Genomic DNA, 18,758 nt, shown 5'->3' with positions numbered 1-18,758 from the left:
TTATCTTTTATAAAGTTGCCTTGCCATAGATGTGACCTATTGATGGTGATATGATTGCAAGTTACATAGAGTAATGCATTTGAATATTATCTGCTGCTTTTATTGGCACTTTCAGGAGGCACTTAGATATGCAGATAAATCTATTGGCAAGAGAAACATTATTGATTTTCTTGGCAGGAAGCATTACCCTTTATCAAGCTGCAACTTATCAGGCTGCCAAACAAATATATCCTTACAAGAGCATGTTTGAACTGGTGCAGCTGCACCTTCTTTTAATACGAACAGTGTGGCATTAACAGTGGTATAAATGGTAACCACTTGAAAGATAAAGCTACCTTTATGAAACAAGTGCTCTGTTTAATCCAGAAATCACCTCCCTGGATGAAAGCCAAGAGCAGTTGATGTTGAATCCCCTGAACATGCACAGAAGTATTTGGAAATCTGCACTTGGATCTTTAGATACTGACTTACTCTTCTTACAAAAAATGAAGTAATTCTACAGCAGGGCTTGAGAGTCATTATTGGTCAAAACAAATTAATGGTACTCCTGAAAACACTTTGCAGTGCAATCCCACACATTCTGCTCAAAAATTAGTTCCGCTGTTCCTAGGTAAGTGGGACTGCAGTCTTAAACCGGGAAGCATCAAAATTCTGAACTTAACTGGACACAGGTAAACAGAAAGTGTGAACTCATCGTGAGAAGTCATGAAGTGATACTGTCTTGGCCACCCTCAAATACAAGTCACCACTTTGTAATTCTGAGCAATCGACTTTTATTATATAAAAAGACACCAGGGAACCAGTCTTGCTTCAGACTACTTAATAGCTCCTGCTGTTTGTTCTGTTACAAATGATAACTACAAAAGGGTCACACTCTTTTAGCAGCTGAGAAAGCCAGTTTCTTAACCTAAGGAGGCAGTTAGTGAGAAAATTGATACCAAAGTACTGTTAGAGCCCTCCCATTTGGGCTAGGCATGCTAACAAGGCCCAGACTTCAAGGTGGACCCTTTACTTGAAGAGATGCTTGGGCAGCAAATTATTTTCACCAGCATAATACCCCAGCCTGTTCTTCCAACCCCAGCATCTCTAATATTTAATCCTTCATCCTTCACCTCTTTGTTATGGGTTGGTAGTTCCACAATTTCAGAATGGCTGCTTGGACCCTCAGTGGTATTCCCTCCTCACTCCAGCTGTTGTGGCTTGAGGTTTCAGCCACCATTCCTTCTTCTCCTCAGTCAGAATCAAATTCCACATTTTGAGATGGCTCTGCAGAGGTGTCAGGCTTGGACCCTCACAGGCAGATTAGACGACTGTTCTGTTACAAATGCACATTGAATATCTAAAATGGTAATTTAGATATTCCTCAGGTTACATAACACATACTAGTTGTGTTGATCTGTGGTGGATTTAAAAACAGCAGCAGCGTAGATTTTGCCCATATAGACATTGTTGTCTTTACATGCCAAAGTTCTGGCCTTTGGTAAAGATATCTGTAGCAAAGGCATTCTGAAATCTATTGAACATATCCATGCTTTAAAGGTTTAATTTGTGCCATCACAGTTTCACTGGTGGTGGCTCATGAGCAGCCCACAAGGTTCAGAAGAAGCTTCATGGAAGAGGTAACCCCTGCTGCATGTGCCACACACGATCATTCGGAACCCATTCTGTGACTGTAGATGCCTGTTTGTTAAGATGCATTCCAGGCAGCTGTTTCCATGTTGGTGGTTTAGCAGTGCAGGCTGTGTTCTGCCTAAAAGAAAAAGACAACTCCTACCCCCATCTCCTCTGAGAACATCCTTGTAGTGAGCATGGAAAGTCAGCACTGCTGACTGTTCACTCCATACTGATTATCGTCACTGTGGATTGGTAGGGACTGGCAGCAGCTGAAATGGATTACATATTGCCTATCTGAAAAACTGCCTTTATTGTGAGTTCAGGACCAATGGCATGATGGAAGAATAAAACTGGAAAATCATTGCACTTTAGCATATGGAAAAGCTGTCTAATTCTGCAGATCTGCTGGATTTCACATCAGTCCTCTATAAAACTCAATTCCCCCGCACACATTTCTTTAATTCATTTTTCAACCACCCTGTTCTGTTGCAGATTACTAAACTAATTGCTCAGGTCATACAATCATGCAAGACCACTTGAAAATTGCCTGTTTCTGCTATAACAAAAGGAAATTACTCATCTGGAATAAAAACATATCCAGGTCAACACTATCTCCTGTGCCTTTTTAACCAGGCATAATTTGAAACAGGTGATTTCATTATTTTAGGGTAGGGGAAACTTCAGCCCAGAAAGGTTGAACGGACCTTAATTACTGGGGCACCGAACTCTGATTGGCAATGCCAAAGCAAAATAAACTCTGTTCATCCAGTTCAATGAGTTTAATATCCACTGGAAAACTTTCACAAATCTTTTTGTCTTCTTCAAGTAACAAAATAGAGAGAGACAAGGCTTTTAGCTCCTAGAATTATGATAGATGGGTTTCCCAAAGAAAGGTAATGCCATGGTTTGTTTCCTTAAGTGTCTTCTGAAGTTTCTGGTATGTTTCTTTAACCCAGTAGTTCCATCTGTTATCTTTATATTTGCATGCATATACCTACAACCATGACAGTATCAATGTGGGATTATACAAGACTAGTCTTGTATAGACTAGTCTTGTATAATGCGAAAACAGCCAAATGCTTTTTGGAGATGAGCATGGCTTGAAAGAGGGGTTAGGTCATGTGCACCCATTCTACCCTCACCTCCAGTAAACAGAAGCCCCTTTTCCTTTTGTTCCCATCTTGGTGGTTAGACATACCACAGAAGCAACCCTAGCTACTAGTAAAAATACTTACACTGTATAAGCATCTCAGTGACTGGCAAGAAAAATGCCCAGGGGCACAGCGGTACCTACTGGTGCCATGATGCCTGACCCCAGTTGACACAATGGGAAACAGTTCTCTCAAACAGTTTATACTGTGTGTCCTCAGCCTGAATCACTAGCTAGAAGAGCAATGTTGTGTTTCCAATTAGGCAATAAAATGCAGTGTCAGGCTTTGGCTTTGAGACCACATATTATTCAGGGAAAATGTTGCTAATCCAGGTTTACTCTTAGAGGGGTGGATGTGATTTTTGTTCTTTCTGGGAATGTCACTTAGACTTATATACTCCAGCTATGTGAAATAGGCCATCTCAGCAATGCTGTCTTGTCTGCAAGTCAAGTTTCACCTTATGTGAGAAGGTGGTCATTCTAAGTTCTTACTCACCAATTGATTTTGATTTATGCCCTGCACCATCCTGTGAGCTCAGAGGTCTTACAGCAGTTTTTCTCAACAATAACAATACTGTTCTCTCAAAGGCTCACAGTTTAAAGAAATTAAATGGTTTGGAGAAATACAAGAAGCCAAATAAAATAAAATGACATTGCAAATGTAAAAGCTTATTTAATTCTTCACCCTAACTGTACCAGAGCATGAATAGCCAGATAGAAAAGATATCCCATGGACAGAGCATTTTTCAAGACGTTGCTTGCTAAATGCCTTTTAAAGCAAGGTAGCAGAACCATTTTTCAGTCAGAAAGCCAAATTCCATTTTGGGTAAGCTCTGAGAGGCTGCAGCCAGTGATGGACAGGATAGAAGGCAGAAGCAGGCAAGGGTGGGGAGAACAAAATACAAGCATGTTCTAGTTTAAAGCTCTTATTGCCAGTAACTAACTAGATCTTAGGAGAAGCATTTCAAGCTCTTAAAATGGAGGAGAGGGAACTGACAAAAGCTCAGAAACCAACAAACAGTAAGTGGCTGGAGGAAGGGGTGGAGCTGGAAGAAGGGAAGTGGCTTTCTAGGAAACCCCAAAGGGCTGGATTAGAACCTTTGGAGAGCCACATCTGTCCCTTGATCCCAAGGTTCCACACCCACTTCTTAAAGAGTGCTGCAAAGTGGGCTGAAATGAGAGCAAAGTTCAGATGTGGTGCTAATGGTGATTCTTCAGTTATGTGTAGGAAATGGATGCCTAGACCCTGGAATGCTCGACCTTTCCACTAGCAGCACCACCAGTAACTACTGGAAAGCTGATACAGAGCAGACTGTGGTAGAAAGGGAAGAGATTCCTACATATTGAACCTAAACTTGTTTGCTTCAATCTGTGCTCACACACCCTTCTGCAGAAGGGGCACTGCAAACCTGTAGTCACCAGCATACCTACTAGCTGTTGAAGACATATGGAGTCTTTGTGCTCCTCTTTTTCCAATAGTGTTCCAGGAGCTGCATGAATGAAGCAGAACCAGGAACTGATGAAGGGAGTGCCTGGATGTTTTTAGAAATCCCTCAGGCCAAACTGCTATGAGGGAATGAAGGAACTTCAGACTTTGGCTTGAGTGCTTTCATCCACCACCTCCCCTTCCTGGCTATTCAAGTGGAATAAGATACTGCCAGGACAAAATGGGCAAATGCTTTGCCATAATATGGCTGCTAAAAGCCTGACATTGTAAGAAAGAGCTTTAGACAAGTCTTGCTTCCTACGGTACACCTTAGAAATGTTCATGTCCCTACCCTGAAAGGTCTCTCCTTTGGGTCATGCTAGTGTCTGCCTTTCCTGAAGGTTCTTCTCTTTTGCATTGTGTTCATCTCTTTTGTTTTATTCTAACATGCCTCTAGCATACTGTGTGCATGATCCTCCACCTGATCTCTGACCCCTCCTTTAATCAGTAAATCTTGACAGGCCCCATCTTTTAGTCCCTTGAAGGACTGCCTACAAGATGAATGCATTTCCTGTATGTCTGAGTAAACTGTAGGTGTTCTTTCGATTGTACACCCTCAAAGGACTCTCAACAGGTGCTTTTTTCCCACTCCTGTCAATAGTTTGGTCCTTAGTGGCCTGAACTAAGCCTCCTTTAAAGAATCAAAAGCAGCAGTGCCCATTTGACCCTCTGCAGACCTCCAGTTCTTTGCTTTGGGTTCATTACCTTGAAGAAAGTCTAACTGAAGAAACTGGGGCAAAGTTCCATGAAACTGTAGTGGCCCAAAAGATGTGTTGCAGATCCATTGACACATCTAATTTTCTTCCTTTTCAGGAATCTTAGAGGATAAGGCACATGCATCCACACCAAGGTTCTCTTGTAGGGCTAGCAAGTCATTGATTCCTTCACCCATCATTGTGCTTTATATTCTCTGCTTCATCCAAGGCTGGTTGCTCACCTTAGTCCATACTTCTCTATGACAGGTTTCTTTCATCTGTTTCTCACCAGGCCCTAGCTTAGCTACAACATATCCCAGGTTCATAGTGACTGTGATACTCTGTCCCAAGCTTCTCCCTGGCTTAAGGTAAAGGTTTCCCCTTGACGTTACGTCCAGTCATGCCTGACTCTAGGGGGCGGTGCTCATCTCCGTTTCCTAGCCGAGGGAGCCAGCGTTTGTTCGCACACAGTCTCCGTGGTCATGTGGCCGGCATGACTAAACACCGAAGTGCACGGAACGCTGTTACCTGCCCACTGAAGTGGTACCTTTTTATCTACTTGCATTTGCATGCTTTCGAACTGCAAGGTTGGCAGGAGCTGGGACGGAGCAATGGGAACTCATCCCATTGTGCAGATTCGAACCGGCAACCTTTTGATCGACCAGCCCAGCAGCACAGTGGTTTAAACCACTACACCACCTGCAGTCCCAGGCTTACCTCCTCTTATTTTCTTGGTTAGGCAACACTTCTACCAAGGTAGCCACATTTTGCTAGCCCCACTCTGCTTTTATTAGCAGCCTGAAGTACAGAAACTGAGCTTCAGCTTTCCCCACACTTAGCAACACACTAGGCTGAATTCATCTGTGTGCAGGTCAGGCTACTATTAAAGAGACTGGTGCAGGACCAGAAAAATATTGTTCCCCAGCTCTCTATTTTGTTTAATTGCATTTGAGGATGTCATTTGAGGAAGGTAGGCATTATTGATTCAGAAGGTAAAAGCTGGCAACTGGTTCTGTGTACACAATTGTGTGTGTGTGGTGGGGGGAGGTACTATTTCAAAATAATAGAAATTGGACTACATTTCTAAAGTGTCTAAATTATGGATCAGAGGGGGCAATATCAGGGGGAACCCCACATCTTGCATCCTTATGATTTGTTTACAGCCTAGTTAATGGAATTCACTTCTATTTCACAATCAGGTCAATGCCTTTGTTAGGGCAACTCAATGGTCACAAGAGAGTATGCAGACTTCTGAGGTCTCAAGAGCTCTTCCTCCAGCCAAACTAAGTAACTAAAATGGGAAGGAGAAGAGCTCACATTTCAGGCATAGAATTGCCATTTGAGTGCCGCCTGAAGCAACAGTCAAGCTGTACCAGGGACTGTAATTATCTCAGGTCGCACCTAGGGCTGTTCCTAGGACTGTTGGCATGAAGACACAGACAATGGTAGTGATCCTCCATTTTTGAAAATACAAAATCCAGCTGCTGTTCAGGATGGTTTCTCTGCATATGGAAAACAAGTAGAGAGAAACTAGCTTCAGTGGATTTGTGAAATGAAATATACAGGCATACAGGTCAAGTTTATAAACAGTCATTAGCTTTAGCAGAGATGGACAAATGGTACTTTGCTGGACAGTTTACTGTCACTTTCACTGAAAGTTTTCAGCATCAAATTGTTTAGTTTCTGGTTTTTGGTTTGATGATGATGATGATGATGATGGAAGCCTTCTTACTGTGTCCTCCTGCCTAAAATCTGCTTGAATACTCACAACCATCAAGAGCCCACCATCTTTCTGGGCAGTTGATTCCATTGCCTGAATGTTCTAAATAATAAGAACAGCAAGTTTCCCCTGATGTGAATGGGATTTGACTTCTTGTAACTTAAGCCCATTATTTCCTGTCCTAGGGTCTTGAATGGTAGAGAACAGGTTGCAACCATCTTCTGTGTGACAACCCTTTAGGTGTTTAAAAAATGCTATCCTATCCACCTTCAGCCTTTTCTTCTCAAGGCTAAAAATCAGTTCCTTCAATCTTTCATCATGGGACTTAGTTTCTGGTCCGCAATCATCTTTGTTGCCCTTTTCTGTACTCATCCCAAATTATCCAAATTTTTCTTAAAGTATGGTGTCCATCGCTGAACACTATTAGCTGGGTCATTGCTCTCATTTAGAAGAAGAATTCTTATGATAGCCAATGCATGTATTCAGTATTTATTTATTTAAATAATTTGTTCATTTATATATTGCCCAAAAGCCAAGGCTCCTTGGCTGGTTAACAAAAGTTAAAATTCAGCAAAAGGTAAAACAGCACGCCCAAAAATAAAATTAAAAGAAGAAAACCATAACTGCAATTGCAATTCAGCACAGAAGCAAAACAACAGTACAGAAATAAAATGGTATATATAAAATCAAAGTGAAATATTTAGTTGGCTAAAATGCTGGAAAAATAAGAAGATCTTTACCGGGTGCTGAAAAGAATACAAAGTAGGCACCAGGCAGACCTCTTTGGGGAGCTTATTCCAAAAATAGGTTGCTACAACCAAAATGACCCTCCTCCTGGTTGTCACCTACCTCACTTCCTTTGAACCTGAAGAAGGACCCATGAAGATGACCTCAGGTTCTGGGTAGATATATACGTGAAGAGACAATCCTTCAGATAACCTGGCCCAGGCATTTTAAATCTTTGAATGTCAGTACTTGCACTTTGAATCAGGCCCAGACATCAACCAACAGCCAGTATAAGTGGAGGAGGACTGACATGATGTATTCTCATGAGCCAGTTCCCATTAACAGTCTTGCTGCACTGTTTTGGGTCATTTGACATTTCCAGACCATTTTCAAAGGTAGCCCCATGAATACTGCAATGCAGTAAGCCAAAAGAGAGGGCATGAGAAAATGGATCACTGTGGCTAGGCTCTCTGTTCAGATAGAGCTGCAGTTGGTATATCAGCTTAAGCTGATTAAAGATGCTGCGTGCAACAGCGTTCCTGTGCCTCACGTGACAGCTCTGGATCCAGGAGTGCTCCTGGGTCCTTCTCCTTTAGGGGAGTGCAACTTCATCCAGAACCAGTTGAACCATCCAGCCCCTACTAACAGCGCTTCCATCTTATCTGGATTGAGTCCTGGTTTGTTGGCCCTCATCCAATCCTTTATCATGCAGAGACACTGATTCAGAGCAGCCACTGCCTCACCTGGGTTTGAGGAAAAAGAGATGTAGAGCTTAATGTCATCTGCATAGTGACACCACAGCCCATACCTCTGGAAAACCTCCCCAGCAGTTTCATGTAGATGTTAAATGGCATAAGGGATAAAATAGAATCCTGTTTTAGTCCCTGGCATAACTACCAAGGCACAGAGCAATAATTCCCCAACAATGCAATGCCTTCCACTCCTAGCTCAGCTAACCTATCCAGAAGTCTACAATGGATGACAGTATCAAAAGCCACTGAGAGGTCCAGGAAAATCAACAGGGTCATTCCCCCATCTATCTCCCAACAATGGTCATCCCACAGGGCGACCAAGGCAGTCTCCATACCAAAATCAAGCCTGAAGCTTGATTAAAATGGATCTAGGTAAACAATTTCATTCGCAAGTACCTGGAGCTGTTCAGCCACCACCTGCTTAAGCACCTTGCCCAGGAAGGGGATATTGGCCACTGGCCTATAGTTGTTAACATCCTCTAGGTCCAGGTTAGGCTTTTTCAAGTGTCGATTAATTGCAGCCTATTTTAAACAGGCAGGCACCACACCCCAGCTCAAGGACACATTCACAGCCTCCTGGACCCAGGTAAAAATCCCTGCTTTAGTTGCTGTAATGAGCTATGAGGGATAAGGGGCAAGCATACAGGTGGTGGGCTGGACTTGACCAAGCACCTTGTCCACATTCTTGGGCCTCAGATGACAGCAGGAGATAGGGAGGGGGTCTGTAAAATGTCCTTTCACCGTCAAATTTTTTAGGTCATGTAGGTGAGAAAATGCCCCAGTTAGTATGGATTTCAAGCCTGAAAGTGAAAAATCATTCAGAAGAAAGTCTTCCTTCACTGCCTGACTCATCAGAAAGCGTTCTTAGATATTCTACTAAAAATATTTGCCTTTCATTGAGCAAACAAGAAAGGCACTTCAAAGAAGATCAGAATATTAAAGTTCACTTTATACCACCATCCTGCAAAATTTATTGAGAAAATCAGTAGAGTTATGATTATTGCTTATGGTTCATTTTTATTTATATACATGTGAAGAAAAATTAATTGCTAGTGCTTTTTAACTGTGTGAGAAACTATCCAATCTTATGAATATCCAACCTCAGAAAGAGATTCAATAATACTGAAGCTCTTTGATTTCCTGGAGACGTCAATCTTTGTCTTCCTTCATACCATCAGTCTATAGTGCAACAGATATGTAGTTCTGCATAATTTGATGCATGGAAAGCAGACATTTTCCATTAAAGAATTGCTTCTGTTTCATGCATGCCATTCACCCCATACTGAGAGAGCAATATATGGGTTTGTGCATTCTAAGCAGCTGGACATTCCCAATATATCCTTGGGAGAAGGTACTGGAGACTAAAGGTGCAATTCTATGCATATTTAGACAAGAAAAAAAGAATTACAGCTCCCAACAGCCCTCCAGCCAGTCATGCTGAGAATAGTAGGATTTTTAAAATATCTAAACATGCATAAGATTGTGCCCTAAATGAGCAATTACAGCCTTAAAGTTGTGTGTGTTCTTTTTGTCTGTGTTTATTTTCAGGCTATAATCATGCAAGTGCAGGGCCACCAACCCTAAATTTGTTCACTTACAATAAATCACATTGAGCTGAATGCAACTTTTTCCATGACCGGTGTGTTGATGGTTGCAACTTGAGTGTCTTTACTTAGAAGTACATCCCACTTAATGGGGCTTACTCCCAGGATTGCAGCCCCAGCAATTAAACATTCATAATAACCAACATCTGGAGGGTATCAGAATGGGAAGGGATGGTCCAGCAGTTCACTTATGGTAATGGCATCCTTTCACATGATAATAGAGATGGGCCAAAGTAAACCTTAGACACAACGTAATTTAAATATGCTTATACAACTAGGTGTTACTTTCATTTTCATGTTTGTTTTTCTTTCATTTCATTGTGGAAAATGTCAATAAAATTGAAAAGATGAACATGGATGTGCCCTATCGTTCTAAGTGGGCTTATCCATCGCTGGTCCCTTTCAGATAAGGAGTACAGGAGGAGGTTGCATGAGCTGAAGCATGCAGTACTGTAAGGCTCCTGAAACTACCATGGATCTCTGAAATTACAGCCGGCAGGAGGACCTTTAAGCATTAAGCTTCACCATGGAGCAAGCCAACTATTTGAAGGGGATTGTAGAAATTAATGGAGAAGGACAATGCCCCACAGCCACTTACCACTCATGCTTTTGGAGCCCAGTATCTGAAAACACATACATTTTCCTTGGATTTTCTTCCTCTATTCTTCCCAGCCAGGGTGACAACTCCAGGGCCTCATATTCTTTCTAAGATAAAATGTTTTTGCTTCTGTTTCAGGTGCTAAGCCTGCTCCTGGGATATGCTTTGAGAGAGTCAATTCTGCAGGGGATCCTTATGGAAACTGTGGCAAGGATTCCAAGAGCTCTTTTGCCAAATGTGAACCCAGGTACAAGATCTTTTTGCATGCAGTCAAAGCATGGGCTGAAGTCATGCAGGTGGTAGATGCTAAAGTTATTCTACTGACTTACATTATTTCTCCCCCTTTAGAGATGCTAAGTGTGGAAAGATTCAGTGTCAAGGGGGAGCAAATCGACCTGTAATTGGTACCAATGCTGTCTCTATAGAAACAAACATCCCACTGCAAGAAGGAGGCAAAATTCTATGCCGTGGAACCCATGTTTATTTGGGGGATGACATGCCTGATCCTGGTCTTGTCCTGGCAGGAACAAAATGTGAAGATGGAAAAGTAAGGTTTAGTAATCCTTTCCTGCAATCCAATCTCTCTGTGTGTAGGTCAACTCCTTAAAACAAACACACAAGAAAAAACTCATTTTCTCTATTTGGACAGTTTGGCAGACCAAATGAAGATGCTTATGCAAACAATTGCCCTATTTTAAGTATGCCCAAGTGTTGATCGAAAATGAATGACATCAGTTTATTGTTTAGCCAGAAGGCCTTAGCAATCAATTGCTACATAAAAATGCTGAAAGAAGAATTTATTGAGCCAGTGAAATATATACTGTCTGCAAAAATGGACATGATACAGCCAGCTACTGACAAATTACAGGCAGTCCCTGTGTTACAGAAGAGTTCCATCCCTGAGATTGTCCTTAAGTTGAATTTGTATGAAAGTCAGATCACATGAGTAACCCAAATGTTTGTCTTTGTGTGTGTGTGTGTGTGTGTGTGTGTACAAACCTTTCTATGCATATAAAAAGTAAAACTTAAGTAAAACACCTATATTCACTAAAAGATCTTAAATACAATACAGCATTGCAATAATGATAATAATACAGTAATGATAAAGTAGCTACAGTTAGAGAAAGAGAGAGAGAGAGAGAGAGAGAGAGAATCTGTGAGTATGGATGTAGATATATATTGTAAAAACTATAAAACTGTTCTTAAAACACTTTACAACATTCTTGAGGTAATATGAAGCCTCAAATTAACTGATGATGATGGAGATGGACCCAGTGCTGGGGAGTCAGGGTTTTATTGTCTTGTTGGAGTGGGGAACTACACACCCTACATGTGCCCCCAAACACACTGGCTTGAGTATGCTCAAGGCAATGCTTGCAATGAAATGCCATAAATACTGTGTCTGTAGGGAACTGCATGGCCAATGATGATGTGTCACCAAACACATTGCATAGTTCTTCGTCGTGGCCTCTGTGCATCACACATATGGGTACTGCGCCTGCGCAGTGCCTTTGGCTAGAAGATTGATAGCTAACAGTTTTTTGGCGGGAAGCTCCGCTCCCCCTCCCCCTTGTGGCCTATACAGAGCGGAGCGTCCGCCATTTTGTTCAGTCTTTGCGACCGCCATTCGCTGTGCCTCGTGCCACTTTCGACTTTCGCTTTGGCTATTCTTGGTTCTCTCTTTATATATTGCCCTTATACTACTTTCCCCTTTCTTCGTTCCCGCTTCTTTGTAGTTTTTCTCTTGTTATTTCTTTCTTCGATCTATCAAAAAAAAAAAAAAAACCAAAAATATATACTTACCCTCTGCACTATCTCTCTTCTTCTTCTTTTCTTCTGCAATGGCGCAGCGAGCGGCTTTCTGCAAATATGTGGATTGCGGGTCAAAAATGGCACCTACTGACCCGCACGACCTATGCCTCCTCTGCCTTGGAGAGGGGCATAGGACGGATAAGTGCGTTCATTGCCTAGCCTTCTCAAAGCAGGCTAGGAAGAACTGCGAGAACCGGCTTTGGAGGCTCCTTTGGGATAGGGCTCTGATGCAATCAGACCCACTTGTCTCCATCCCAAAACCTGGCTCCGCTTCTGTGGCTCCACCCTCATGCCCTTCGGATGAAGGTGCATCCGCTTCGGTGGCCCCCTCTGCTTCACCAAAAAAGAGGCATGAGAAGCGGAAGCATGCCGAAGAGAAGCCGACAGGCCATAAGAAGGCCAGAAAGGAGAAGGCCTCTAAGCCTCCAAAGAAGACGAAGTCCACGGACCGCCCCCAACATCGGGACTTGGAGCCAACGGGACCCTCGGTACCGGTGGCGGTTACGATACCGACCCCACCCAAACTGATCCTTCAGGAGGCCATGCGGGTTACCCCTCAAGGGTCTCCCCGACGTGCAGTTGACCTCCCGCTTGCACCCCTTCCAACTCTATGGGGGTCTATTTTGGATGGGGAAATCCAGGACTCCCCTCCTAGGGCGAGGTCACCGACACCGATGCCTGCGGTGACATTGGAGACAGAAGCTAGCCTGTCCCCACCAGGGAATCAGAGGAGCCACTCGGTAGAGCAACGCCTGGAGAGTTGGCTTCGTCCCTACTACCAACCTTTGGGAGACCCGCTCTCTGTGGGGTACTACCCTGCTCCCAGGGTGCAATCCTCACCTCCGCCCCATGACCAACTGCGATCAGTGGATCTGAGGAGGGTGCCACCTCGATCCCCGCAAAGCGGAAGCAGCCGCTCCTTCTCGCCGGCGGAGTCATCATCTTCTGCCCCACCATACTACGGTGCTGATTCGGATGACTCTGAAGTAGATTCAACCTCCCCGGACATCGTGGTGACATCCCAGGATCCTGCATCACCCGATGAGTCCCACGTCTCCTTCGCGGAGCTGATGTCAAGGCTTGTCCAGTCCCTGGACATCGACGCTGCCCAGCGCCCGGGACCGTCGACGGACAAGTTTTACGACGTCGTCCACAGGGAGCAATCGACCTCCATCATTCTGCCGCTCATAACCCCCCTGCGGCAGGCGATGACGCAGCCCTGGGACCTACCTTCACATCCTCAGCCGACGTCCAGGAGGTATGAGTCTATGTAAAGGGTCCGGGAAGAAGACATCCCCTTCCTGTTAAAGCACCCGAAACCAAACTCGGTGGTCGTTGAATCCTCGCAAGGCAGAGAGGCGAGAGGACATACAGCGCTGAGGGATAAGGAGGGCTGGAAAATAGATTCCCTGGCCAGGCGAGTCTATGCTGCCTCGGGCTTAGGACTTCGCATATCCAATTACGAGGCGACGTTGGCGCGATATCAATATTTTATTATGCAGTGCCTCCACAACGTCACCTCCACCCTCCCAGACCACCAGGGTGACCTTGCAAAGGTCCTAATCAAAGAAGCCATGCAGGTCGTGGTGCAGCAGTTGTCCATGGCACGTCACCACGTGGACACTGACTCCCGGGCCTTGGTCGGTGCCGTTTCCCTCTGGAGACACGCATGACTCCGGTATTGTAATTTCCCGGAGGAAACCAAGCAGCGAATAGAAGAGATGCCTTTTGATGGATCCGGGCTCTTCCATTCACGTACCGACCACAAACTTAAGAAACTACATGAGTCAAGAATGACGGCGCGCAGGATGGAGATCCAGTCACACAACAGACGTAAGTGGTCCTGGAATCGGCCATCCTACAGGCAGTCCTACCAGCAGAGACAGCAGCCGCAACAACAGCAACAACAGCGCCGCCACCCTCAGCCCCAACAGCGCTTCCAACAGGGCCGCCGTCGTTTCGACGATCGGAGGCAGCGCTGACGGGACTGGCGAACCACTCCTCATGCTCCTTTAATACCCACCCCCCTCTCATCTGGGGATCGGCTCCGAAGCCAACTCCCCATTTGGGAGTCTATCACATCTGACCGGTGGGTATTATCCATCGTTCAACACGGCTATTGAATAGAATGCAACATCGTTCCTCCATCGAGTCCGACCCGGTCTACTTCATGTTTGCTGGTACTTCTTGACAAAATACATCAACTTCTCCTTAAAGGAGCAATTCGTCAAGTATTTCCATCTGACGGACTTCGTGGATTCTATTCCAGATACTTTATGGTCCCCAAGTGGGATGGTGGTCTACATCCGATTTTGGATTTATGGGACTTGAATAAGTTTATTATACCGAGAAAGTTTCATATGACCACCCTTCAAAACATTTTGCCGTTGTTAAGGAGAGGGGATTGGTTCGCCTCGCTGGACCTGAAGGACGCCTACTTTCATATTTCAATTCATCCAACTTACAGGCGTTTCCTTCGTTTTGCTGTTGCAAACCAACTTTATGAGTTCAGAGTTCTACCCTTTGGACTGGCTACGGCTCCGAGAGTTTTTACCAAATGCATGGCTCCTGTCTGTGCCTTCCTATGCCTTCAGGGCATACACATTTACCCGTACCTCGATGACTGGCTGTTGGTCTCGCAATCCAGAGAAGAATCCTAGACACCATCCATACAACCCATACCTTACTAGATAGTCTGGGCCTACGTATTAATACAGAGAAATCTTCTCTTCTTCCGACACAGACGCTCACCTTCATTGGAGCCCGTTTGGATTCGACGTTAGAGAAAGCCTTCCTCCCTCAGGACAGACAGCAGACTCTCGCTCGCCATATCCATCGAATCCGACGAGAGAGAACGGTTACGGTGAGATCCATCCAGAGGGTCCTGGGGTATATGGCCTCCTCAGTTGCCGTAGTTCCACATGCCAGACTTTGGCTTCGCCCATTACAACTATTCTTCAACAAGGTGTATCATCCACAAAGGGACCCACAACCGAAACGGATTCGGATCCCGTCTTCCGTGCTCCACTCCCTGTGCTGGTGGCTGAAACCGACCAATCTCGTGATGGGAGTCCCCTTCAGGGCGCGACCTCCTACGATAACTCTCGGTATCGACACGTCTCTCCTAGGATGGAGGGCGATATGCTCTGGCCTGTCTACCCAGGGAACGTGGACTCATCTAGAATCCACGAATCATATCAACTTCCTAGAGCTGCTGGCAGTCTTCAAGGCCCTTCGTTCTTTCGAAGACCTCCTTCATCATCAGATCGTTCAGATAACTTCGGACAATATAGCGACCGTTTTTTTATCTGAACAAGCAAGGAGGGACGAAGTCACCGACCTTAGCCAGGCTTTCTATGAGAATTTGGGATGGGTGCATTCAGAGACACATTACTCTGATGGCCGTTCATCTGGCCGGCACAGACAACGTACATGCGGATCTTCTCAGCAGACACATCTTCACTTCACACGAGTGGGAACTGGATCCTCGCACGCACAACCACCTGTTCAGGCGCTGGGGGTTTCCCGATGTGGACCTATTCACTACCCAACAGAACAGGGTGTGCGAGACTTACTGTTCGAGAGCGGGAATCGGACAAGCATCCCTAGGGGACGCATTCATGATCCCTTGGGACAACATCAACTTTTATGCTTTCCCTCCGATCCCTCTTCTGATGAGGGTCATGGCAAAGATAGTGAACGACTGTGCATCGGGGATACTAGTTGCCCCTTGGTGGCCACGTCAAGCGTAGTTTGCGAAACTGCTCGACATCTCCCGCGGGGAGTTTCTTCATCTTCCAGCACTTCCATATCTTATAATGCAAAAGGACGGCACACTTCGTCACCCGGACTTGCTCTCATTGAACCTGACAGCGTGGCGGATTCGATGATTGACCTTCCATTGGGGCCGACAACAGATTCGAGAGCCTCGAATCCGACAGCTTCTACTAATCCATCGGTACCGACGATCACTTCGACCACTTCGGTTCCAATTCTCGAATCCAACCATGCGGGTGCCTCTCACTGCCACAGTCTCTCTGTACCATCCGGTTCGAGACAGGCCCCGTCGAATTCGAACCCAACGCTCTTGCACCCTGAGATTCAGCATATTATCGACTCTGCCCTAAAGCCGTCCACAAGGAAGTCATATATGGCTAAATGGAAACATTTTTCCGCCTTCGCCGAGTCTCATTCGTTCTCCCCACTTGTCTCATCAATTGAACAAATTCTTCAGTTCCTCCTGGAGTTGCATCACTCTGGACTGAAGCCATCTTCTATTAAAGTGTATACAGCCGCAATAGCCTACCACCATGGCTTAGTCGACAGATCACCTCTATTTTCTCATCCTATCCTCAAGAGATTTTTGAAAGGACTGTATAATCTTAATCCATCAATTAGACCGGTTCTGCCCACGTGGAGCCTTTCTGTAGTTCTACAGGCCCTTATGAAGGCCCCCTTTGAACCTTTGGTGACTGTGGATCTCCAATTAGTTTCTTGGAAGACGGCGTTCCTTGTAGCTGTCACGTCAGCCCGGAGGGCCAGTTAACTTCGTGCCCTCTGCGTCAACCTTCCTTATCTAAACTTCCACAGAGAAAAGGTCATTTTACATCTCGACCCATCTTTCTTTCCCAAAGTCTCTACACCTTTCCATACAGGACAAGACATTGTACTGCCTGCCTTTTTTCCATCACCGTCGAATCCCTTGGAAAGATCCTTGCACTCCCTCGACATTCGGCGTTGTTTAGCCTTTTATCGATCGTGAACAGAGTCTAGTCGGCGATCCAATAAACTGTTCATCAAATATTTGGCTAGAGATCAGGGCGACCCAGTCACTCCACAAAGGCTTTCTAAATGGATAGTTCACACTATTGTCTTGTGTTATCAGTTAGCTAAGCTCGAATTGCCCTCAGTTCCTCGAGGCCATTCTACTAGAGCTGTTGCTACATCTTCTGCATTCGCATCCGGGGTTCCGATTGATGATGTCTGCAGAGCCGCTACTTGGGCGAATCCCTGCACTTTTGCCAAGCATTACCGTCTCGATGTTTGGGCTCAACGGGACTGCTCCTTCGGTAGAGCTGTTCTCTCCTCCGTCCTTCGATGAGGACACCTTCCCTCCTCCTTTTGATGGTAAGCTTGTTAATCTACCCATATGTGTGATGCACAGAGGCCACAACGAAGAAAAGCAGGTTGCTTACCTGTAACTGATGTTCTTCGAGTGGCCATCTGTGCAGTCACACAACCCGCCCGCCGGCCCCGCTCAGTGTTGGTGAGTGGATGCATCAAAAGCTCAATGTCGATGAGAGAGGGCATCTTCGGTACCGAACATCTCCTTTACGGTACCGACACACAAAACAAATCTATTCAGATACTGTACGTTCGGTCGCAAAGACTGAACAAAACGGCGGGCACTCCGCTCTTTATAGCGGAGTGGGGGGAGGGGGAGGGGAGGGGGAGCGGAGCTTCCCGCCAAAAAACCATTAGCTATCAATCTTCCGGCCAAAGGCACTGCGCAGGCGCAGTACCCATATGTGTGACTGCAACCTGCTTTTCCCTGAAACTACAGCTTTTCTAGAGATATTCATATAGAGTTTATGGCAGTCCACACATTCTTAAGTACACATTGTTCGTAGCCCAGATATTCATAACCCAGGGACTACTGTACAACTTTTGAAGAGAGTCATAGGAAGAAAGGAGAGAGCTAGCAAGCAAGCAATGGTGGCTAAATGTTGGGCTGTATATATTATAACTTCAAGAATGCTTCAGTTTGGAAAATATTTATGTTCAAAAATTTGTAGAAAGTATCTTATGTTTACATCTTCTTGAAGTTTGGGCTTTTATCAAGTTAGTGGTAATATGAGTTTCTGTATTTCCTGAGTCCAGCAGAATCCACTGTAGTTGGTGACAGCCTTATTAGAACAAGAATAAGAATAGAAGTTCTGCATGCACATGAAAAGAGTATTTGGTTCAGTAACCTATAGTCAGGCTCCACACAGCTACCATTAAGGGAAATCAATATGTCAGAGCGCATGCTTTCCAAACAAGTTTGAGACATAGCACTTTCTTTTCAGAGCCATGATTTCATTCAGGCTACTATTTCATTTAATTCTGGGGAGGGCTGTGTAATTTGATACCAGTGTGGAGTTCAATGTATTAGAGAAGACTTTTGTCCTAACATTTATAATCATGATACGAAGAACACATGAATATCAGAGTCTGAATATCTGGTCAGAGTTCTGTTCATACAGTGGCCAGCCAACCCAAATCCTAACGTGGACATAACTGAAATAGTACTCTTCTGCCCATGATCCTCAGCAATCACCTCTGATACTGAAGATAATACAGAGCCTTCATGAGCAGTAGCTGCTGATACCCTTATTATGCATTAGTATGGCCAATTGGTAGTGTATTGTGGTAGCAAATTCTATAGTTTAGCTGCTGTGTGAAGAAGAGCTTTTATTTGTCCAGAATCCTCTGCTGTTCAGCTTGTCCACATGACCCTAAATTCTAGCTATTATGAGACAGGGAAAAAATTTCCACACCATGCATAATTTTATGTGATCATATCCCACCTTATTCACTTTTTTCTAAGCTCCAAACATTG

At 44.7% G+C, this 18,758-nt stretch overlaps 1 protein-coding gene across 3 annotated transcripts in view; it reads left to right on the top strand.

Annotated features, from left to right (window-relative positions):
• The window catches only part of ADAM12 (ADAM metallopeptidase domain 12), a 342,499-nt gene that overhangs the window by 238,112 nt on the left and 85,629 nt on the right, over positions 1-18,758 (top strand). For all 3 annotated transcript variants that reach the window (XM_044445563.1, XM_044445564.1, XM_044445565.1), the window contains exons 14-15: positions 10,484-10,592; positions 10,694-10,892. In XM_044445563.1, the coding sequence (XP_044301498.1) occupies positions 10,484-10,592; positions 10,694-10,892 (308 nt within the window). The remainder of the gene's footprint in view (positions 1-10,483; positions 10,593-10,693; positions 10,893-18,758) is intronic.

The sequence above is a fragment of the Varanus komodoensis genome, unplaced genomic scaffold, assembly GCF_004798865.1.
Source record: "Varanus komodoensis strain SLA01 unplaced genomic scaffold, ASM479886v1 scaffold49, whole genome shotgun sequence".
NCBI lineage: Eukaryota > Metazoa > Chordata > Lepidosauria > Squamata > Varanidae > Varanus > Varanus komodoensis.
This window is presented reverse-complemented; position numbering and strand designations above follow the sequence as displayed.